General features: G+C 37.5%; 1 protein-coding gene across 2 annotated transcripts in view; it reads left to right on the top strand.

Annotated features, from left to right (window-relative positions):
• Positions 1-4,890: 4,890 nt before the first annotated feature.
• The window catches only part of FSIP1 (fibrous sheath interacting protein 1), an 82,379-nt gene continuing 63,287 nt past the window's right edge, over positions 4,891-23,982 (top strand). The window contains exons 1-9 of one of the 2 annotated variants that reach the window (XM_074909191.1): positions 4,891-5,035; positions 5,694-5,825; positions 7,146-7,284; positions 8,232-8,330; positions 9,699-9,871; positions 10,833-10,917; positions 14,312-14,410; positions 17,413-17,510; positions 18,277-18,384. In XM_074909191.1, coding sequence (XP_074765292.1) covers positions 5,033-5,035; positions 5,694-5,825; positions 7,146-7,284; positions 8,232-8,330; positions 9,699-9,871; positions 10,833-10,917; positions 14,312-14,410; positions 17,413-17,510; positions 18,277-18,384 — 936 coding nt within the window. In that variant the 5' untranslated portion in view covers positions 4,891-5,032. Of the gene's footprint in view, positions 5,118-5,693; positions 5,826-7,145; positions 7,285-8,231; positions 8,331-9,698; positions 9,872-10,832; positions 10,918-14,311; positions 14,411-17,412; positions 17,511-18,276; positions 18,385-23,982 lie in introns of both variants that reach the window. The other variant, XM_074909190.1, reaches the window with a different exon arrangement.

Consider the following 23,982-nt stretch of genomic DNA (forward strand, 5'->3'; position numbering starts at 1 on the left):
TGTAAAAACTTGGTTGTATTTTTTTAGCAGATTGTATCTGAAGACATTGAAACCTTTCACCAAGAAATTAACTGAGGTGATTTAAAGAATTACTTGGGAATGTTTTGGTTTAGTCCCTCTTTCAACAGTTTGTCCATGTGAATTTTTAAGGGAAGTGGAAAAAAATAAACAAAAGCACATCTTTTCATAGAAAAAATAATCTCTGTAAAATTCCTAATACAGTCTCTGTGCTAGAATTGTCTTCAGAAAACAGTAATACAGGAAACTCTTTATGCAAGATGGAGTATGTGACTTGTAGAGTTTGATTTTTAACTTAATCTAAGACAGGGTAAAATGTTCTGCAGCATCCAATATGGAAAAAAAAAATCAAGACTTGTTTTCTTCTTTGTCATCACATTAAAGATAAGCAAAAGTGGAGGATTTTTTTTTTTTTTTTTTTGCTATGGTGGTTGTTTTTAATACCACAGGTGTTGGTAAAATAAATTTTTCTCTCCAGATTATTGATGAAAGAAAGTGAAGTGTAAAGCAAAACTGTGGGAATTGAAGAAGTGGAAGCCTAGGGTAATTTGGCCTGTGCACATAGATTTAAAGGCTATATCTTGCTACTGGAGAATAAACTTGAAGGAAGGAAAGTTAAAACTCATTATTCGAGCACTTAGGGGGGAAGAAGATAGAAAATGGAGCTCACATTAAAGGAAGAAATCCTTTAAAAAGTATGAAAAGACTATGGGGACAATGTCAATTTACTGTTTCTAGATATTCTTAAGAAATATTGTTAAATTCAGACAAACATCATGTAAAAATGAAAAAAAGAAAAAACTCACAGACCTTGAGCACCAAATAATGCTATATTAGTTGGCTACTTGGCAACAGTATTTTGCACAATGGGTAAACTTCCAGAGAAAAGCAGTTGTTTTCCAGAAACCTTGTATCTACTTCATTGGTAGCAGATACAACCCTGTAACTCTTCTATTCTGCTCCCTGTTTCTGGGTATATAGCCAGTGGATTGTATCTTGAAGAACGGAGAGGTAAGCCAGGCAGTGGTTCCAGATCAGTAGGACTGGCTCTTAGCAGCTGGTTCCAGCTAAACAGGAGCTGTCCCATAAGCTGCTGTGATGGTAACCAGCTCTGGGGGTGATTACATGTCCCACAGAACTCAGGTAGTTCCTCTCATTCATGTCACTTGACCTTGCACTGCATAATTTGATAGAGAAACTAAACATCATAAAAGAAAAATCCTGCCCTCTAATCTTATTTGATATAAGTTACTGTGTAATTGTGCTTTAACCTACGTAGGAGTCAGTATGAGATAATCAAGGCGTTGAGGTTTCTTTTTTTTTTTTTTTTTTTTTTTTTTTGAGTTTAAAGGACTCACCCTCCTCCAAAAGATATGGCTGAAGTTGTTGCTTTCAAACTTAAACATTCTTACCTCTTCAAAAGGCTGCTTCTTTTTTTGGCTGAAGTGACTTTCTCTGTGCAAAGTAGGGATATTAGAAGGATTTCTAAACGAGTTATAATGATGTCTTTAACTATCAAACTGGGACCACAGGGTTAGTCACTGCAATCTTCAGTAATTCATAATTCAAGGACAGTTTAGGAATACATAACAAAAGAAAACACATCTTGTAGAAAATTGGAGAACTTCAGATGCAGATGCTTTTTGCACTCATGAGCAAGTTCATTCCTCCCCTCCCCCGGAGGACACAGAGGGAAAACAGCAGGCACCAGCCTGATATCATCTTTGTTCCCTGTCTATTTTTAAGTTGCTAAAGCAGCCAAAGGTGATGAAGCTGATTTTTCTGGTTGCTTTCTTCAGGGACAGCAATACAGGAGTGGTATGCAGAAGGATTCCCCATCTCAGGGAAAGCCTCTTTGCATGTGCATAGGAGCAGTTCTCTTCCTTCTCTGTGAGGAGCAAGTGGACTATTTTTTAAAAAAAGCGTAAGAAATATCAAGTCAGATCCCATTCCTGAATACACATTTGTTAGCATGAACCAGGGTTTCTCTACACAGTTGTTCTGCATCCTGAGGTTCCCTATGGCTAAACATAATGCACTGAGATGGTGATTTACTCCAGAAATCTCCTTTGTGCACAGTACTTACCTAAGCAGTAGTCTATCTTCTTTGCCTCCATTTTCTGTAAAAATAAGCCCTCTACTTTTGCCTGGATCATATCCTAAGCCAGGGAGGAACATCCTCGGACACTTGTAGGATCTCATTCTTCTGCTTCCCTTGCACCTATCTGGTAGCAAACCCCAACACACTGCACCCCATGGCACTGAGGCATTTCAGCACAACACAGTTTGTTTCGATCTCCTGCTTCCTAAATTCTGTTGTTTTCCAGCAGAAGAGGATGTGGCAGCACAGAAGACAGTCTTGTCAAGGCAGGACCTTTCCCAATGCAAGTCAAAGAATGAAAACCTGGATTTATTAAGAACAGTGGAAGTTCTACCATTGACTCTGGACTTAGAATTTCAGTTTAGCCTCTCCTCCTCAGCTGACAGGTTACTATGTTGTATCACTATTACTGACGGAGCACACTGCAGAATTCTACTCATCTTCACTAAGGGCTTCTGGAGAAGTTGGAATTGGGCCCAAAATTCCTGCTTTTTGCCCTTGACTTGGCCAGTCAAAGGATATTAATACATCATCTACTTGTCTTTTTCAAGAAAAGGGTCTGTTTATTCCCCTAACATTTAGGAGAACTAATATAATCAACATTACCTGTGCTTGTCCTGATCTGAGTACTAGAACTGTTAGTGTACCTTACAAATACTGCCTGTGGCAAAGTAAAGCTAGTTGAGATAAGTACACAACAGAATATTAAAAATATCAAAGACAAATAACTACTAAACATTAAACAAAGTCTTGATAATTTGCTCTCCAACCTGTATGAGACAATGAAAGAGTTCTGGCTACCTATTCATGTATTAAAATGCTGTTCAGCAGAGGAGTATGAAGATAAAGAGTTCCTTATATTTTCCCCCTTATTTGTGTTTCTTCTTGATTGGTTTAGGGAGAAAAAGATAAATGAATTCTGTTACTATGGTGACTGTGTTCTGAGTATCAAGACAACTTGTCTAAATGCATCTTCATCATGTCGTAACCTATCTTTTAGGATGAAAAGCACATCTTGGAGTGTTGTGCCCTTCCTAGACACAAAAGTTTTTTTTCCAATTCAGCCCCCCCCCTTTTTTTTTTAAAATCACCATACCCTTTGTTCTTTCTAGTTCAAACTTCATTATAAATACACCTGTAACGGTTTTCAGATTCTGTAATATTTAATGTTTACAAAGTTCAGTCCTCTTACTGGAGATGAAGACTCTTACAGCCCAATTTGTAGGATTTGAGGAGAACTCTGTGAACCTGTTCTTTTCCTCTGTGGGTCTTCTAGGACACATAACACTCACAGATCCTAAGATCAACTGTGGTTTGAGATATTCCTGCTAAGCCATTATTACTCTTGGGTGCAACCACCTCATTGAAAACCTTCACTGATTCTGTGTGGACAAGCAGCTGTAAGGGATTAGAAAGGTACTTGCACTCCCTTTATTAATTAAATTCCTTCTTAACAGTGAATATTCAGGTAAGACCCAGTGATCACAGTATTAGTTTTAACGTGTTTATTTAAAAGTAATTCAACTATCATTTACAAGTAAACATGACACAATTTATGCAGGAGACTAGACAAGCAGACTACCAAAAGAAATAATTCACAGCATCAATCTATCGTTTAAAAGGCTCAATACAGTAACCAGTAACTATTTTTTTTCCTGATGGATTAAACACTAGATCAAAAATTGTTCTTTTACTGAAGCGGGGAAGACAGCAGCTATGCGAATGATGCCACCACGAGGAGGGTTTCGGGCCGGGCCTACAACCGCCGCCTACCGGGCTGGGAGGGCGGTGACGCCGCGGCCCCCCAGCTCCGGGCCAGGACCGGCCGCGGGGCCCCGCGCGAGGGGCGGGCGGCAGCGCCGCCTGCCGGGGCCCTGGCAGAGGCGGGCCGAGGCTCCGCGCCCGCGCCCCGAGGCCGGCCCGGCCTTCCGGGGTTATTCCCGGGCCCGGGCCGCTGAGGGCCGCGGCGTCCGCCAGGCATCGGCGCCAGGGAGGGACGAGCCCCCGCTGCCCGCCGCCGCCCGCCGCCGCTCTACGTCCCGGCGACAGCCCGAGCCGGGGTCGGAGCCCGGCTCCCCCGGCCCGGCCCCGCCGCACAGACAGGGCCACGCCGGCAGCGGCGCCGCCACGGCAACGGGCCCGGCACAGCGCAGCTGTCCGGGGGGGAAGGAGGACAAGGACGCTCTCCATGCAGCTTCCCTCCGCCAGGACGGAGGAGACGGGCTTCCGGGAGACTCGCGGCGGCTCGGGCCCCGCGAGCAAGTGAAAGCTCCGTCGTGTGTGCATCCCTGGGACCAGGCGAAGAACAGCCCCGCCACCATCACCCCACCCGGCGATGGTACCGCCCTAATTACAGGCGGCGTCCTGCACTGCTCGCGAGAGTCCGGTGAGCCGGTCGTCATGGGAACGGCTGCGCTGCCGCCCTCCCGCGGTAGGACGGGCTGCCGGGGGTGCCGGCAGCGCTTGCGGCTCCTCCTGCGGGCATGGGAAAGGGCTTCCTGCCTGCTGGAACCTCCCGGGAGGTTTTGTTTTGTTCGTTTGTATGTTTTTTTTTTTTTGTTCCAGCTTGGGTCTCAGGTGTTGCTTATCTTCGGCTTCTTCGTTTGTGTTATTTTGGGTCTTTTGCACTTGCCTCAACACCCGCCCCGGGAAAATGAAAGAAATTCTTAAAAAAAGTCCTCAGACGTTGGGGAACAGCCGCCGGTAGCGAGCGCCTAGAGATGGCCAGGGATCGCCGGGGGCTTTCCGGGCTGGCTCTCGCCGGCCGCTCTGGGATGCCACTACGGGCATCGGTCCTGGTGCAGGTGGTCAGTGGTGAAGGGGCCTCTTCAGTGGGTGACAGTCATGAGCTGAAATGAATGAACGAAGATAAACTACTCTTGTTCTTCTCTGCCCACTTCTTTATACTGTGTCATGGTATGGACCTGTATACGTGACTCTGCCTTGTTTCTTGTGCTGAAACATAAAGTTGTACATGTGGGTCTTCGGAAAATTACTGGTGCGTGTCACATACCCAGCCAATTCCTGTGAGTTCACGCAGGTTTTGCAGAGAACCATGCACTTCTGTTGCTTAAGCTCAAAATTGCGTTGGGACTGGGGGTGTAATTTGCATCTGGGAACTCCCTATCTTTAGAACTACTGAATATAAAAAGCTTTTGGCTGCCTTATTTGATAGGTTCAAGATGTCTATAAAATACCCTCATTCTTTTGTTGATGCTAACCTTGCTAGTCCCATGTTTTTTAAAAAAGGAAAAAAAAAAAAAGCCATGACATTTCCTTTGTTGTGAGATTACTTTTAAGATTTAAGCCATTCGAAGGTTTTTTGACAGCACATCTGAATATTTGGGTTGGCTTGATGATATAAATATATATTTGTACATATATTTAAAAGTGTATACCTGAGTGTCAAACTAGTCTGTATTATAAAGATGTCTGAAGATTGAATTGCTAGAAGGGATTTGAAACTTCTTTAATTTACATCTGAAATATTACTGGGCTTGTGTTCCTTTGTTGCTTTATTATGAAACTGATAGTTTGGAAGGTTGTTTCTGTTTCTAAAATTTTCCAATTTTAGGTCACAATGGATATTACAAGGGGGAGCTTGGATAAAATTTCAAGGCCTGCATCTAGCTCAAGAGCTCATCTTAATTGTAGATCTTTAAATACATCTATGGAGTTATTAACACCAGAGCTATGTTTGCCAAAGGTAATTCTTTTCACTTTCAGTGGGTTAGGGAAACTATGTCTAATTCTTAGTAGATTGCCAAGGAAATAAGATTCTGCTTTTTTAGCTTCACATACATTTCTGGGCTCTGCAGGTGTGCTGAGGCATTATGTGAAAGTTCATGAATGTGGGCTGCTTCTTATGCATACATGGAATGATGCTTAATTTAATTTTTCTGACAATCTCTTCTATATTTGATTCAGAAAAGGCTATTCAGCACTACAGCCTGGAAAACTTGGTTGTCTTCCTCTTTATCTTTAATCAGATTATTAAATAAATTATATTTTAAGGAAAAACATTTGAACTTCTGGCAATGATGTGTAGATACACAGCTATAGACTGGTGCATGAGCCAGTATGTGCAAAATTTTACGTCCATTCCAGTTGTGCTTTTAAGTTGGAATAAAAATTATTTTTCTTATTAAAAAACATTTGAGCAATCCTCACAAGTTAAATTTTTGACTACAAAAATATTTGAATGTTTGATACGTTTGAATCAAGTTTAAAAAATTTTTTTGTAGTATTCCAAGAAATATGTCAGCTCCAGGGATTCAAGCAAAGTCTGTTGGAAGTAGGTGTTCATCCATCCATCCTCTGAGAAAATGAATATCGGGGATTAACTTAATTTTGGGAATGGGTTATGTGATATGGTTGTTTGGAGGTACAAAAAAGGATTTGGGGATTAGATATTTAGATTGATTTACTTAGATTAGTCCAATCGTATTGTATCTCTGTTCACCTGTCTGTAGAATGAGATCATACCTAGAGGCTTCACAGAAGCATTAAAAATATATTTTTAAGGTTCACAGTTGGGAGTAAAGGTTAATATCAGATCTCTCTGAATCCATGTTCTGACCTAAACAGGCTATTGCATGAAAATTGTGATCTCTTGAAAGTGATGAAGTAAGCATAAGCTTTTCAGCCCTTCAAAGACTATACAAAACTCCACAGTATGAGCAAGAGATTGGGATGCTACCAGAGCACCCAGAGGAAATGTCAGGAAATGAATGACGCTGTTGTGCACACAGACTCTTTAACTGGTTGGCCGTACCCTCTGCTGCAGAAGAAATGGCATAAACCTTTGGAATCATTTCCTATCCCCGGCAATCCTAAATCTGGCAGTCAGTTAAAGTGATGCCTAAGAAACAGAACTCTGTATCAGATCTGAAAATGGTTCTTCTAGTTAAGAAGTACTCTGCAGTCTTGTACAGAATTCTTGTTAGCCTTTGTGATTAGTATGATTATCTTTTGCTTCCCCCCTAAGATTTTTATTTTTATGAAGTAATTAATTTGCATTTCATAGGTTGATTCACCTGTCAGTTTGGCTGGTGGTCATCAAAGAGGCAGTCTAGAAGACTGCTGTGCAGAAGAAAACAAAGATGATGACAGAGAGAAATCTGTTGTCAAGGACATAAGAACAGATCAGCAAACCACAGTGGAGAGTAAGACCTTCTTTCTTCAGAAGTGTATACTGAATCCCAATGAGTTTTCACGTGTGGGCATGATGAACACTGTCTTGTGTTGTGACTAGACCAAATACCATGCTTGTATATTTTGGGTGAAATTCTACTGGTGGAAGGAAAGGAGGATGCAAATAGGTAAAATTCTAGAAGAGAAGGAGGTGTCAATATTCATACTGTCCCTTCTCTTTACTATTTTGAATGCATCTTTGAAAGAAATATGTTATTACTGTCATTACCACTACAGCATATATGTCTTGTGGCATTTAAGCTGTGACCTGCACCTTGGTGATGGCCTTAAAAGATGAGGAGAAACCATCTGCATGTGTTCCATGGAACCATGTTAGAAAGTGTTTTCGGTAAGGTGTTTTTTTTTCACAAAGATAATGATCATTTCTTAGAAACTTTTTTTCCTATTAATGGTCCACCATTCAAAAAAATTGGAAATTTTAAGTTACAGTATTTAACAACTGAACAATGCTAACACTAGCAACATACTTTAAATATAAATATGCAATATCTCATTTTAATGAAAGCACTTCCAGAAATGCTTTAGATGTCATTCTTTTGGCATTCTGTATATGGTAATAAATTAAATTTCTAGAACTTCGGAATATTTAAAAATAGAGAAGCAAAGGCCAGTATGTGAAGCAGAAAGTTTGGATCCCTTCTTCAAGTTTAAGAAAAAATTTTGTGACAGAATTGGGGTCAAAAGAAATCCCTTGATTCTTGCTTCTCTGTTTAACATGAGTCCTGGTGTACTAGTAGATACCATTTTTCAAACAATAATCCACTGCAGAGGCTCCGTGGTGATCCCTAACTGACAAAAATGTATTTTAGTCTCTTAATTGTTAGCATCTCAAACAGTATCTTTAAAAGTTTATTTCACATCTTTTTTATTGTGAAAGGGTTTTTCCTGTGTTTTTCAGGATGTCTCTCGAATTCAGATTCTAGAGGTGATAGCACTGAAACACAGGCTTTGAAATTCTGTGAATCTTCCAAGGGAGAACCAAGTGATGCAAAAGCAGGTATTACTTTTCAGGTGTGACCAGTGCAATATAACCAGTGACTAGTGCAATAAAACTTTTTTTTCCCCTTTTCTTGTTAGTGCTTCTAGGAGAGTTTGGGACCATAGTGTATTTGTGTGTATATTGTATGATATCATTATAAAGAAATATTACAAATTGAAAATGTATATGCATTGTGATATTCAAAAGGTGTTGGATGAATTATTTATTTAAAATTATTTTATTAAAGGATACTAATTTGCTTTAGTGATATGATAGTATTTGAGTTTTACATGGATTCAGTCAATCTAATAATGCAGAATCCAGTGGTGATTCTATCTAGTGCCACAGTGCTGATTTGACACCATAATAATTTCTTCAGATCAGAAGTTGGATAGAACTCAACTTCAAAGCTTCACTCAGTAGTTTTAAGTTCAAATCCATCTGTTGGGTTCAGGCCAGTTGAAATAAATGCTCTTATCTTCTCTCCTTGGGGCTTCCCTGGAGCTCAGATTTTTATAGCTCTCCCATTGTTGTATTACTCAGCAATTTTTATGGCATAAAGTAGACTAATGCATGACAGTAAATGCTTGGGATCAATGGGTGTGTAAAGCATTTGACCTCAAAAGATTGAAAAATGAAAAAGTATTGCAGGACACCAAAACTTGCAAGTCTGTGGGATAGGGACAGTGATACAACTGTGTCCTCTACTCTTGCTATAGAAGCTAAATTTAACCACAAAAGAGGGCAGAGCATGAAGGGGAAGAGCTATAAGTGATCAAAAATGGTAATCTGCATGTTTAGGAAAAATAGAGACAATACAGAAATCTTTTTTAATTAAATAACGGTAGTTACCAGAATGTTTCACCATTTTTATTTTTTAGAACAACATTTTTCTAGAACCAGTATCAGAATCTAGTTTGGCTAAGTCAAGACTTGAAACTTCTATAACATTTAGAAGTAGAGATTTTAGAATCTCTCTTAACCCCAGAATTACTCAGTTTAATGGATGACATTTCAGCATGTATCCTAGCCAGGCTGAAGAAATTATTTTTTATTTTTAAGCTTATTTTGACTGTGATTTTTGCTGATACTGTGGAGATTCCATTCTAAACTTCCATTACAAATTTGAATTGAATCACTTGCTCAAAATGGGGGGGTCATCTTCCCCCACACCCCCATATCCAACTGCTACAGCTCAGAGTTCGATTCAGCATTCTGTTACGAAGACTTTTATATTTTTCCCTGCTACAAACAGGTTTAGAAATGAACACGCTTGAGAATAATTGTACTCTTGTCTATGGTGGTTATCAAATTACTTGTACTGCTTTTTAGTTTGGTTTTTTTTAGGTTGAAATGCTTCAAGCTAACTTTAAATATATTCTACAGCAAACTTTTCCAATCTGGAATATTCCAAAGAAACAGATGTAGATCCTCAGATTGAAGCAGCCATAAAGAAAATGAATAAACTTGACACAATACTGGCACAACAACGTTTTAAGGAGAAAGCAATTAAAAAACAAGGTGAAGAAATGAGGGCAAAGCTCTGGGAAGAACTTCAGGTTAGAAGAAAATATGTTCTGCATATTTTGTAAATAGTGTATCTTGGACTACTGTCTTACAAAATTATTTCACAGATGTGTTGTTTTATTAAATAACTCACAGTTGGCTGATTAAAGTAAAGAAATGGATCTTAAAAAGTAACTTTGAATAGATTTTTAATATCTATTGGCCAGACAGGCTTTGAAAGAAGGCCATCGTCCTTAGAAATCGATATGACCAATAGCCAAATACACAGCTGTCTAGGTGTGGTTTACTAGCATAGTCTTATGCTTGAGCTCGCTACTTACAGGTATGATAAGGCGTGACAAGAGCTAATGTCTGTGAATCCAGACCTAAAAGCCTTTATTTTGCTCTAGCGTGACTGTTCTTAAGCCCATTTATTTCATACTGTCTATGACTGAGGAAATTAGAGATGCCCCCTGAAGGAGGTATAAGAATGCTGCAGAACAAATTCCTTCATGTTATTCCTGTGGTGGTCTCCAATAGTTAAATGTCACTTTAAGCCTTGAAGCATGAGAGTTAGTATTTTCTCTGAGCTTAAGTATTGTGCAATTTACAGGAATACAAATGTCAGTTGCTGAAAAGACACGATTGCAGTTGGTTTGACTGCATCTCCTAATTTCAGTGGGTTTGGATTCAGAGCCATATATACATTACAGAACTTTTTTGTCTTGTGAAATGTGCCTTCATGTAAGAGACAATACATAACAGAGGCTTTAAAGTTCTACCATGCCTTTATCATAACTTTAGGAGATGATCAGATAGCTCAAGAAGAAAATAAAGCTCTAAGTAAATGCTGCCACTGAACAAGGAATTTCTCACAGGGTCTGAAGTTCATTAGACCTGATAAGCAGACAACAATATTTTGCTGTAGAGTATTTACTTTAAAGCAAATAGTATTTCCTTTAAAGCATATATATGCCTTTATCTGTATATTTGTGCTTTATTTCTTTTGACTAGTCTATCAGAACCACTGGAAGCCATGAGGAGATAGAAAACACAAACCTTTTTTTAGCTTTGATCTCATCATGGCAGGATACAGCTGGTAAGTAAGAAAGAGAAGTAAATACTCTGATATAATTATCCTGTATTTTGATTAATATTCATATTTTTGTTGGATACTGTAAAAATAAAGCATTCAAACCTATACAATAAAATAATATTTGCGTGTAAAAGTACATCAAGGGAATATTTGAAAAATTAACTGAAACAATTTTTGCATTATCACAAATGTAGAAGTTGTACTTTAACATTAACTTTGTTTATAGAAACTGCACTTTTTCAAAGAACTAGCTACTCTAGAAGCGTAGAAATCCAGGATAAGTGGAGTTTGCATTTTTTTCAAGTTGATGGCAAACACAGATGATTTCAGAAAGGTTGCACGACTGATAACACGGTCAAAGTAATGATAGCAGGTACAGGGAAAGCAAAGAGTGGAATCCTGCTGAAAAACTTGGATGTTTTTATCATTTTGGGTTATCTGGGCAATAAGCAAGGAATTCAAAATCACTTTGATAAACAAACAAAAACACAAAGTTATTGATGTGTGGTTACTGGTGATCTTGGAGAGTTCGCCAGTCTGGAGTACTTGCTGTAGAAAGGGCAGGCAGTTAAAAAAATACTAGGCCTAAAAATGTTACTTAGAAGCCCTAGGGATGTGAGCACTGCCACACACGTATCTTGGAGAAAGTTTTCATGTGGGAGTGGGGGAGAGAGTGAGAAGGAAGCAATGGCAGTGCCATGGTAAGGATCTCAGAATATGACAGGTCCCCAGGGAGGGAAATCCTGAGCCTTTTTATGAATTGTTAACAGAAGAACCAAAGCAGTGGGACCAAATTTTGGTACTGAGTTATATGTTGGAAAACAATACAGGAAGATTTATGCACAGCCCAGGTCTTGGAACTTAGTCCAAAAGGGAGTATGGGTCATTTACATGAAATTTGATACTGATTATGTTACCTTTAATTCACTTCTAAAAAAATTTAAGATTCTGAATGTGAGAGAGAATTTCAGTAGAAGGGATCACCAAATAATATAGAGTATGATTCTAAGGTCATGAAAAGTCATGAATATTAAACATGAACTCAGTTTTTTTAATCTGCTTTTTTTCCTGAGAATTCTAGGGAAGAATATGCAGGCTAGATGGAAGTTTTAAACAGTGAAACTATGTTACAGATATGCCAGCAAACTATTCTCAGGGAGAAAAAAAGAAAGTCTGACAAGATAATTTCTGACTTTCATCATCATATGACAATGAAGACAAAAATGTTCAAAGTAGAAATGAACACACCGATAAGAATAAATGTTTGCATTTTAGTCTTTTAGTATATTTAACATTTAAAACACCAAATTCTATAGCTGCATTAGAAGTAGACAAATGACTAACGCAAGACTGAGTTCTTTAAAGGTAAACACATGATACAAAGAAATGCAGGATGTGATACATAACAAGAAAAGACTATGATCAAAATTACAGTGAATACCAATAATGTAAAACTACAGTTAGAATATGGAAAGAAAAAATTAAAAACTGTTTTCTCTACTGAGTCAGAAGGACACAGTTGGAGTTCTAAAGCAAGTAGATGAAGCATGTTCTGAAGTATTGGTAGTTTTCTTCAAGAATGCACAGAGGATGTGGGCCCTTGCAGGGACCTGGAAAAAGAAAATATGGGTATTTTAAGACGTTATTTTTCTTTCTGTAGCTAAACTCTTGCTGGGAGAGATGCTGGAACAAACTGTAGGCATTCTGCTCACAATGTCTCTATTGGGAGGGGCAGGGGGAACAAAACCAGACTGTATTTGTCAATATGCCATGTTAAAACTGCTCAAGAGTGGTTTTAACAAATTTGCTGTCTCAATACTCAGTCTCGGTGCTGGAGTTCTCACAGATGTGTCAATCATAAGCACATTTGCATCCTGTCCTTCATCTGTATACCTTGGTTGAAAGGAAACAGAATTGTGATGTATCCTGTCTTTTCTTGGGGAGAGAACGAGGATTTGAACTCTGGTTATTGCTGAGCAAAAATCTCAGCTTGAATGTTGGAAGTACGTGCATAATAATGGTAGCAGCGTGTGTGGTTAAAAACTTATTATTACAAGGTAATCTGCTTTTATTTCTATGGTAAAGATTGGGTTGTTAGGGGAAGAACACAGATTTTGAAACAGGTGATTATTTGAAAAGTCTCCAGTAGATGTCAGGGTATAGTAAAAAACAAGTAGGCAAATACTGTATGGTTGTTAATGAACTCCACGCTTCAACTCCTCTTCTATTTCAGAGGTAACTCTTTGCTGTAGAGATCACATACATCATATGAGTTCTGGTGTATCCTATGGGCAAAACCCTGCATAGTTTAGATTTATATTTTTCCTCCAGCTTGATATTTATCTTGAATTTTCTGTGACATGCTAGTGCCTTATTTTTAGGTCTTATTTATTTATTTAAATTCATGTCCTGTAGTTGCCCTGGTTGATACTTGAATGGAATGCAATTCATATATGTTGCTTTTCAGAGCTTGAATGTAATAAGGAGCTTCATTAAAGAAATTATATAGTGGAGCTATTTAATTTTAGCTTTTAATATGGCTGTGAAATCAAATGTAAGTTCCAGGTACAAAATTATTAATAACTTATGTGTCCTAGCCTCTCAAACACAAAAAACCCCTCTGACACACTCATGGAAGAAATATAAATCAGAAATTATTAAACAGCCTTAAATTCAGTCCCTGTGCTCTGTGTAATAAAATCATACTTTCAGTTAAGTCCATTAAACATCATTATTACAGGATGTTGTTTGGTTTTTTTTTTTTTTTCACTGTGAAAAACACATTTTTCATATGTGATATATATTGTTCTTTGCAGTACAAGTCCTTTTTTTGTAAGTGCTGTGTGTATAGACTGCAAGTTAGTGCTGTAACTTATACTTCTAGTTGATATATGTCAATACCGTGATGGAATTTTTTTCTTTGAGTAACTGAAATAACTCTTGCATGCTAGGATCTTTGAACCCTTTTTTTCTATACCCTTGACCTAAGCCACTTGAAATTCTAATAATTCATGCACAGGCAGACACCAGCTGGGGAGATGTGGATACTTTATTTTCATTGAGAGTTCTAGATGACTCATCACGTGGTGTCTGGAGAGGCATTTGAACTTTAGGGCCTTGGGCTGTGTCTTCTAGAATGTAATAACTTGTCCTGTATGGGCAGTAGTTGTTGTAGTTGTTAAAAACAAAAACAGCCATATGAACCAGCATAATTATTCATGAGACACACCTTACACTTTTCCTCCTTCTTTATTTATTGAGAAATATGGTGGCCGTGTAATTTATCCAACTAAATTTCTTTAACTTTCATGTGTGAGGTCTTATAGTACGATACACGTGAAACTAGATCTTCTTTAAATACATTTCAATTAAATTTTACTGAAAAAATTCCTTGCAGATCCCTCCCATGCTAAAGAAGATGAAATAGGTACTTCAGTATTTCACACACAAATTAATCCAGAAGATTATGATTGCTGTAACACCCAACCTAATCATGGTAAGCTTCATTAATGATATAGTTTGTATTTCTAGATATGGTAAAACAAACATGTTCAATGGATGGGTAATGAAGACTTGGCATTTGTGGCTAGACCAATGAAATCAGAAGAAGCAACGTTGCTTACTGGAATAGCAACAATTACTAATTTTTTACAAATGATAAAATAGAATAATTTGTTTGTGACTTACCTAAAACATTTCACTCAACATGCTAAGAAAATTTGTACTTTCAGGTTTATAAAACTTTTTTTTTTCTTTCATTGCAAAATGATGAGGTGTAACTGATTTGCTGTAAAATGTATCATTGGTTCTTCGTGGAAATTCTTTAAAAACTTATCTTTGCTGTTATTCTACGGTATTGTAACTTTCATTAATAGGCTTATATTCAAGAAACCATGTAAAAATGAAGAGTGCTGCTGTATAGTTTCTGTCAATTTTTGTCTTCAGGAGAAATTGTATAGATGTGAGAAACCTAAATCTTCAGACAACTCATTTTATATTTTGTTATGCTGATTATTTTAAAGGATGCATTGCTTTTATGGATCAAGTACTTTCTGGCAAAACCCAAACATCTGTGCTGATTCTTTTAGACATCATTTCTTTACATGCACAGTATAGAGGTTTTAAATGCTGGTAATAGTGTAGTGTGTCCAACACTTCAAAATAAATGGAATTGTGCTTTTGTGCCTCTGTTCTCTCCCTATTTGAAATTCAAATTTGTGTGGTTGAGTAACTTCTCACATGTGTTGTGACATGAGAAGAATAGCTTCAGCTGCCATTGCTATCAGCTGCAATTGTTTATTTCTTTGTCATCTACCATTCTATGTAAACAGAAGGAATCTGTCTTCCTGGTGACTCCTAAGATGACAAGGACATAATAAATGAGTGTTCCTCAAGGTTAAACCACTGATAGCAGCAGAATCTGCACTTGTTAGAATGTGACTCTATGTTTTAATTTTTAAACCTAGACCTCAGCTCCCTTATCATTTTATCACTTGTCCTAGTCTACCAGTATCTGGCCTTAACTTCTTGTTATTAAATGTTTCTTCACACTGGGTTGGATCAGTGCTGTGCTTTTGATTTCTCTGTCTTCCTACTATGTGTCTTCATTCCTCCCTTAAAATGAAGCTAGACCCTCAGCTTCCACCTTCACAATTTCTGAGTTGTGCTGGAGCATCCTTGCATAGCAATGGCAGGTTTCATTACCCAGTATTCAGGACAGCAATAGCTTCTGAAGCTCCCAGCCCAGGTGTGGTTGGGAGTTGCTGTTGCTCATGCTATTCTGAGATGTTCTACATCCTTCTAGTTTGTGAATACGTGAAATAGAGATCCCATAAAACTTATGAGCAATAAATTACTTTTAGTATTTCTGCTGGAGGCTTTTGATATGGTTTCTGAATAGCTAAGACTCCCCGTTTTGGTTGCTTTTGGATTTCTGTGTAACAGTTGTTGTAAAGATATACCCTGAACAAGAAGAGCTTAACTTGTGAAGAAGAATATATCTATTAGTTTTATAATATTACTTTAGCAGTCTCATCAAGATTTGTTTCAAATCTTTGAAATTTGTACCAAATCTACCAAAATGCATATGCAAGCTTTGTTGAGCTGCAGTCTCTCTTTTACTTACCCATGGCAATCTTCAGTGTATTCTTTGTCCCAGTGATCTGTATCTGTCCTTGCTTTACTGGAATGTTTTGAGATGTTCTGTATGGTAGCTCCCTCTCAAACATGATTATTTTACAGTTAGAGAAAGATCTAGCTTAGAAGTAATGTTTGATGTATGTTCCATGTTATGTTGGTGTTTGGTGTGTTTTGCTCATTTCAAGATACAACTTGTCATGTTTGTATTGATTGGTAGATTCTTAGATGATCCAGTTCCTTGATGGATTCAAGATGTTACTTGGTAATGTTAAATATAGTTTGGGATGCTTTCAGTAGAGGGTTGTGCATTTGAACTGTGACAGGGTTTTCTTGGTCAGATCCAACATCATTTACCTGCAATTTGAGAGTAAGTCTGATTGGTGAGAATGTTACAGTTTTTGTCCATAGTGTGTGAAAGGATGCAGGAAATTTATTTCATATCTTTGGGAGTTTGCTTGCAATCTACTCACTGGGAAAAAGAGTCACTTCCATGTAAACTTCCATAGTCTATCTTCTATTATCTAACACATTAAATTTTTTTTTTTGTTGTTTGTTTGTTTGTTTTTTTTGTAGGCAAATAGCCCACCCAAAATCTCTACTTTCCAAAAAAAAGCAAAAACTACCATGCCTACTTTTGAAGTAATTTTTGAGACTTAGAAGTTGGTTTTATTTGCTTAGACTTGTTATTTAATGTGTTAAAGATTTGGTGTTCATAAAGGAATTGCTGTTTTAAAACTGGTAAAAGTCTCTGAAAAACAGAATTTATGCCTATTTTAGTACGATGGGTAGAAACTCACTGATGAAAAAAACATACGTGTGATGTTGTCAGAATATCATGTGGCTGTTTAATAGCTTTACAGCTCTATGACTAGTTTTCTTTTTAAACAAAATTTGTTTTATAAGCTGTGTTATAATAATATCAACTATATCATCTGTTCTTCAGCTGTTTTATTTTAAAAAATGTACTTGATATGTCTCCAAATAGTTCTGTGGTTTTCAAAAAAATTATTGTCTGGTTTTGTACTGATGATAATACTGAAACAATGATAGGGTTTGAAGGAATGCCGTGGCTTTTAAAGCCGCCATGTTTAACATTTTTGAGGTCAGAAGTCTAAAAGTATTTTAGCCTTCTCAACATTGATCTCGTATAATAAAAGCTTAAAAATGAGATTAGATTTTGACAATAGTTATGTTTTAAATATAACAATATAGTTTATATAAATAATGAAAATGGCATATAAAAACTTATCCACTTTACATGTTTGTTAAAGATTTAAATGGGATTGCTGTTATTACTGCTCTCATTGAATCAGAAAAGGAATGATCATAACTTAGCAACTTTTCTTCCCCAAACTTCAGATTATCCAAGTGAATTAGAAACAAATGAATTTCCTAATCAAACAGAAAAAACATATAGCAAGAGTAAAAATCAGGATTTCATTAAAAAGAACATTGAGGTAAGCATTAAAGCATAAAATCATTAACATTTTGTTAAATGTTAAATGAAAAAATAGTATATAAGTACGTCTGGAGACAGATGGGTTTTTTAGTCAGAAACATAATATTACGCTAATTAGGCATAACTGAAAAAACCCTTGATTTTAAAAAGTGTTGTTTATGGCAGATTATAAGATAGTTCTCATCTTGGATGCTTATATTGGTGGGGATGTACTGCTTATATGTATTTGCTAAAGAGCACTGGAAACAGTTGTTCCGTTTGTGCCTGGACATAGCTTGTTTTGAGGGCAAACATTTCCTAAGACTTTCTTTAAATGTATTTACTGTTAAGTTCAAGGAAGATGTTCTTTAAATGTGTTTACTGTTAAGTTAAAGGAAGATGTTCTCATGCATAGGTAAGGAATTGGTATGCAGGTTACTCATGTGTAGCCTGCATGAGACCCTTATTTACAGAAGACTTCTTTCTGTCAGAAAACAGATTTTTCATGCTTTTTTTTTTTTTTTTTTCTGTGAAGACCTAGTAGTTATAATTATTTTTTCATCCAGAGAAAAATATCTGCACCCCCACTATGTCAAAGACTGTTACAAGATTATCAATTTATTATATGTAGGCTGCTAGGTTTTTTCTGTCAGTGTTAATTTGTATTATGGCAATAAGCAAGATTTAGATGTTAAATTCACAGAGTTTAAAAACTTTGTTTTGGTGCTGTTTGAGTTAATGGAGTTCTAAAGTTTGTTTATTTTTACTTTTTGTAAATATTTCAGTTAGCAAAGGATTCAGGAAACCAAATTGTTATGCTTGAGGGAGAAAAGAAAAGGCTAATTGAACTATTGAAAGATACAGAAGATGGAATTGAATTGCAAGGTCTTGAGGTATGGCAACTTTAATTTGTACTGTCGTGTTGTATTTGGCATATTTTTATGGCAAATCTAAATTTGATTTGGTTTTAGTCCTACCATGAAGTAACCTACTGAGATATGAGAGAAAAGCTGGACAAATCCAATTGGCTTTGTCTCCAAGAAGGAATTTTCTATGGTTGCTTTGTTCATTTTACTCACATTTGGACATGGCTGGCCTCAGAAAAACAGCAGAACTTAAAAGTTCAACATGGAAGGAGCCTTAGAAGCACACTCGGAGAAGAAGATGACCTATTTTCTCAGCAGAAGATGTGAAGTTGCAGCCTATCAATCTGAGTGGCTAGTCCTGCAGTCTCAGGTAGAAGAGTCAACAACTACTTAAAAAAACTCCCAAGAGTTTTTTGAGGACATGAACTTCAGAATGCAGCAATTGGGGAAATATACATTGATGGAGCTTATGTGTCCATTTAGAAAGATAACAGGGCATCTTTGGGTGGCTTTCAACTCACTCTGTCTTAAAAGTATACAGAGGAGCCAAGGTCTGATTAAGTATTAGACATTTATGTTTGAACATAATACTGGTAAAGAGTGTATAGTCTGCATACTGCAGTGGGCAGCAAGAGCTGAAGTAGACAGAAATACCCTTCCTCATGGAGAGTAAAAAAGCATGTTTGACTGTCCTACCAATCACTGCTTCTAGGAGAGTCTGTGCCACCAAATGATTTCCAATAATGTGAAGACATCGAATAGTCTTTCGATCTCCCAGTTACAAGGAGATGGCCTTTCTTTCTCACTGCTTTGAGGGGAATGTCACAGTGAAGGAGTTCTCGGGAGCTCTGTTGTTTTACAGAAGTAATCAAGGCTGCTAGGATGGGAAGATAAAATTGGGCTTGAAATATGAATCGTACTAGAAACTTACAGTACTTTTAAACCCTATATTGAACATGCTAAAGATACGTGTTTTCATAGAAAGAACATCCTCAAACTGTGTAAACTTGATGTAATGCTTCAAGAAACCTGGATTTTAATAAATAAGAAAAAATATTGGGGAAGATGCTTGCTTTGTGTAAAGAAATTAGGCGACCTTCCTAATTTGTTTTACATTAAAATGTACGTTAAGTCTGTAGTAATGTTATGAACTTTTTCTCAATATTTGCAAGTATACACTGAATCACAGCACCTAAGAAGAAAGATGTGAACTCTGTGTAGAATGAACAAAATATATCCAAGGTCTGCTTTCTGTTTTAATTTATACATCTAAAAATGATGTGGAGTAAATTATTTTTCAGTAGATTAAGTAACAACTTAGGTGTGAGAGAAAGAAACAAAAGCAAATGCATTTTTTTTTAAAATTATATCTTTCTTTATTTTATTTCGAGTTATTTTCTAATAAGGTGGTGAAGACATCCAAGAGGTGATGCTCTTCATTAATCTTTTCTAAAATGTGTCTAAAATCCATCTTTATAAATGAGGTAAGGAGCTGAGCTCAGGATTTTCTTCATATGAATCCAAACTAGTTATGGAAACAGAGAACTAACCAACCCATGGTTTGTGACATTAAACAGATTTGTAATTTACCCAACTTCAATGTGAATTCTGGGCTGAAACTCATTCAGTTTGTGGTCCAAAACTTTTCTCTGTACTCTAGGGAAACTACTAAATATACACTATGTTTTGGCATTCTCAGAGCTTTGTGAGGCAAATATAAGTGGAGTCCATATCCGTCAGGAAAACCTGATGAAGAAACGACTAAGATTGTATAAATGTACATTTTAACAGTATTTTAACAGTAACTGTTCTTTCACAGTTAGGCTACAGTAGAAGCACAGAAAGCATAACGTTTGGTGATCATTGGTATGCAAAGGTTTAAAACTATCAGTCACACTCAGTGCTTGTGGTCATGAGACTTGAAAACTTCGACTTCTGTAAAATTGCACCATCTTCCTGTTATGACCTGGCATTTGTTCCCTCATTTTACATAGAAAGCTTATTTAATTTTTTGGGGGCATGAGCACTGAGCTTGCAGACTGACTTATTTGTCTGTGTAAAATACTTGTCAGTTAATGACGTTGCACAGAGATGTTTGACTTAGCTGACATAGTTTATCATTAAAAAAATGCAGTGGAAGGCTCTTTGGTCTAATGTTGATCTACTGGTTAGGAGAGTTGATTTTTATTGTACTTTTAATTTGTTGCATATTAGAAGAAGAAAGGTAAAGCTCACGGGATCATTATTTAATTAAGCTTTTGTCTGTGCGTTTAGGAAAATGTTCAAGGTATTCTATTAGATCTGTTTGCAACAGGCTTGACATGATAGTCTCCCATAGGGGTGACAAAATGTTCATCTGAAGGAGTACTTCATCCATCCTTTGAATAGGAAGAAACTGTGGGGAGAGGGTTGTGGGGGGTTTGTTTGGTTTTTGTTTCTCTCCTCTTGTTGGAAAGGTTGGTGTTTGATTAAAAATACCATCTCTTCTGTTCTTTTTTTCTGATCAAGGACATGTTTCAATCTGAGGAGATGGTCCTTCATTTCATAAATGTCAGCATTTAAAGATCTGAAGAGGTTTTAAACAGCATTCTGTTAGTAAACATTGTAGCTTCGTGACCTAGGGAAGAGTGGCTTTTAAAAATATTATTTTACTGATTGCAAAAGCCTTCTCTCACAATATGTAAATGGGCTTTCTCTTTCTTCAAGCTAGTCTTCTTCATAAAATGTAGAGGCTTTCATTCAGAATAGCTAATGCAAATTCTGACTATCAAGGTGTACAATTTTTTTTTCACCAATTCTGAAGGCATCAAGGCAAAGGCAAAGTATAACATTTATCCAAATTTTCTATTTGGCACATATTGCTGTCATGTGGGCATGTATCTATAGAGATTTTACTATTTATATCAGATATTAAATAGGTCGCTACACAGCACATGTGTGTTCCTATATGTTCTTGATGCTATGGACAAGAATGTGAATGATAATTTGTGTGTTAGTCTAGTCTGTACTAGATCTGTTTAAAGAAAACAGCTCCTAAATCTACTGCCAAAGTAGAATAGAATAAAGGATAATACTTAGTTACTTAAAGCTGTCTAGTCTGGAGATAGATTCTTCCTCTCCCACATTTGATTTATATTATGGGTGAGGCATTTCCTGTGGCTGCTTTATAACAAAGATCATGAGGAAATTATCAGCTAATGAGTAATCTAGACTGCTTCAAGCTAGCCCAGGTAACTGTCCAGCTGATGGCCCCTTTCATCTTATTTCATTCTGACTTAAAAAGCTGGTGCAACCACACTGGCTAAAGTAATGTTTTGGAGGTTATCAATCAAGGCAGAGCTGGATATACTGTATGAATTCCTCTGCATAACGTAATGTGGATTAGATAATTTCATTTGACTCATACTACTAATCAAATATCCAAACAGCACTTCTCACTTTTTAAAATAGTGTTTTATGAGTATTTAAAATATTTTAGAAGTACATATTCATGCTAATCTAATTGTCAAAGCTGCAGGGGTATAATATGTTTCAGATGTTCCACAGTAATAAGCACTGAATATGCTGTTATAAAAGTGTTGTTCTGAGTTAACACACAGGAAACACTGACAGGTCAGAAGCTTATTTTCCAAGCAAAGCCATCTTGAAAATACTAAGGAGAATGTGTGAGTCAATTTAACCCTGGAGTAAAGGGACTATTGGAGTAATTTGGGTACTTGTAACATGGGATATGAGTGTCAGATAGACACTGAGCTAACGAGCTGGTTGCAGCTTAACTGACTCCTGTAGAGTAATTTCTGTGTGTTTGCACTGTGCTCTTCAGTGTCAGGTTTAGGGAGTGATTAACATAGCACAAGTGTAGTACCGCATTTGATACTTACGTTGTGAAGGTCACGGTCTCACCTGAACAGATGCTTCCACAGAGCTGGCAAGCTTCTAGAGACATTTCTGAGTGGCTGTTCTGGAGTCATGTCATGTCCGGGCAGGCTTACCAGTTGTGTCATCATACTTGTATGAGAAGGCATTATAAGCACGGATTTTGTTTCACAAAAGAGATGGCTCTCTCTCTCTCTCTTTTTTTTTTTTTTTTTTTAATTTAGTATGGAGGTAATTTATGACAGGTGTTTGGGGTATGCTTTTTTCTTTTTGCAGCCAGTGTGCTTTAGGGTAATGGGGATGAACCAGAGATGACCTCATAGCAGTGGTATTGTAATTGGAAGCTGGTATTTCCTTCTCTTGTGTGGATGTGGCTGCTTGAATAGCCAGAGGACTAATCTGGAAGCTGTAAAGGAGTGGTGGACATGAATCCCTTGCAAGACGGATGTTGAAGTCTTAGGGCAAGGTGCTGGCCCTCTTCTGTTAGGAAAAAGAAAGGAAACCAGCAATGTACTCAAGTCCTCCCACACATCCCTGTCGTGCCCTTCTAAGGTACTACCTGGTGTTTCTTTGTGGTCAGGACAGAGATGTAGTCTGGTAGTGTCATTCCCAGTGAGTGATGGTTGTGCAAACCTGCTCCCCTGAGTGGGAGACAGGAGCGCCAGGTTGCAGTGGAGAACCTGTGTCTGTTTGTGAGTATGAGCTTATTTGTCTAGGTTAAGTGGGCCAGGCTCTCTCACAATATGCAACTGTCTGTACTAGGAGCACGTACTCATATTGGGTAGTCAGGTGTTACTGCTGTCAAGAGGAAAAAATCATGTAAATCATGATCAGAAAAATAATTTTGTGCTCTCTGTCTCTCCCAGTGTTTCTGTGATAACATGCTGGGGCTCTAGAAAGGTGGCAGCTACTCACCTCAGAGCAGTTCCCTCGCTTACTTGTAGCTGTTCTGTTTTCTTGTCGAGATACACCACAAGTGTTGTGACACATGTCTCATACCTTCATTTTGAGATTTGGTTCCAGGTGGTTTCTGTCATAGTATCAATCTCTGCAGTTTCATTCCAAGCCTGGTTTTGGCCTGCCTTTCTCTCTTTTTGACTCCTTATGAGATGGAAAGTGGTTGTCCTATTAGACATGACTGCTGATTGTATTCCCTTGTTTGACAGGCACAGGAGTCTTGCTTCCACTTTCTTCAGAGGAAAATAGAGAGTAGTGTGTTATAGTCCACTTTATTTGGACTTCTAATGTGCAGGTGTGATTGCGTGTGTACCAGAATAGATGTGTGTCTGCATTTGCTGCCAGACTTTGAGATGCAAGTTCATTGTGGGAGTTTGACAAGATGTGTTCAGTGTAGTTGAGAATGTCTCATTTTTATGCCTGTTGACTTGCATTTGTCTTTTTTAAAAGCAAAAAATATTTTGCTGTCTCGAGTTTGCTATATGGTCAACTCTCTGTACAGTTCCTTGGGTTTAAGCTGTAATATGGTGTCTCCAGAATAAGTGTGCAAGCAAGGAGTGCTGAGATGCGAGGTGTAACAGAAGGATTTAGGATGGTGTTGAGGACAGTTCTAGTGCAGTTTGAGGGCTGTGCTTTTCCACTTCAATATTAGCATTGAAAATGTGAGTTTATAGCAGGTTCTTTATGTTTTTTGTCTTAGGACTGGTGGATCTACATCTGCCAGATGCTTTCCTCTTTGTCTCTATACGCTGCACTATCTTGCAAAGAGCAAAACAGTCCTAAACTGATTTT

The sequence above is a fragment of the Athene noctua genome, chromosome 6 (genome assembly GCF_965140245.1).
Source record: "Athene noctua chromosome 6, bAthNoc1.hap1.1, whole genome shotgun sequence".
Lineage (NCBI taxonomy): Eukaryota > Metazoa > Chordata > Aves > Strigiformes > Strigidae > Athene > Athene noctua.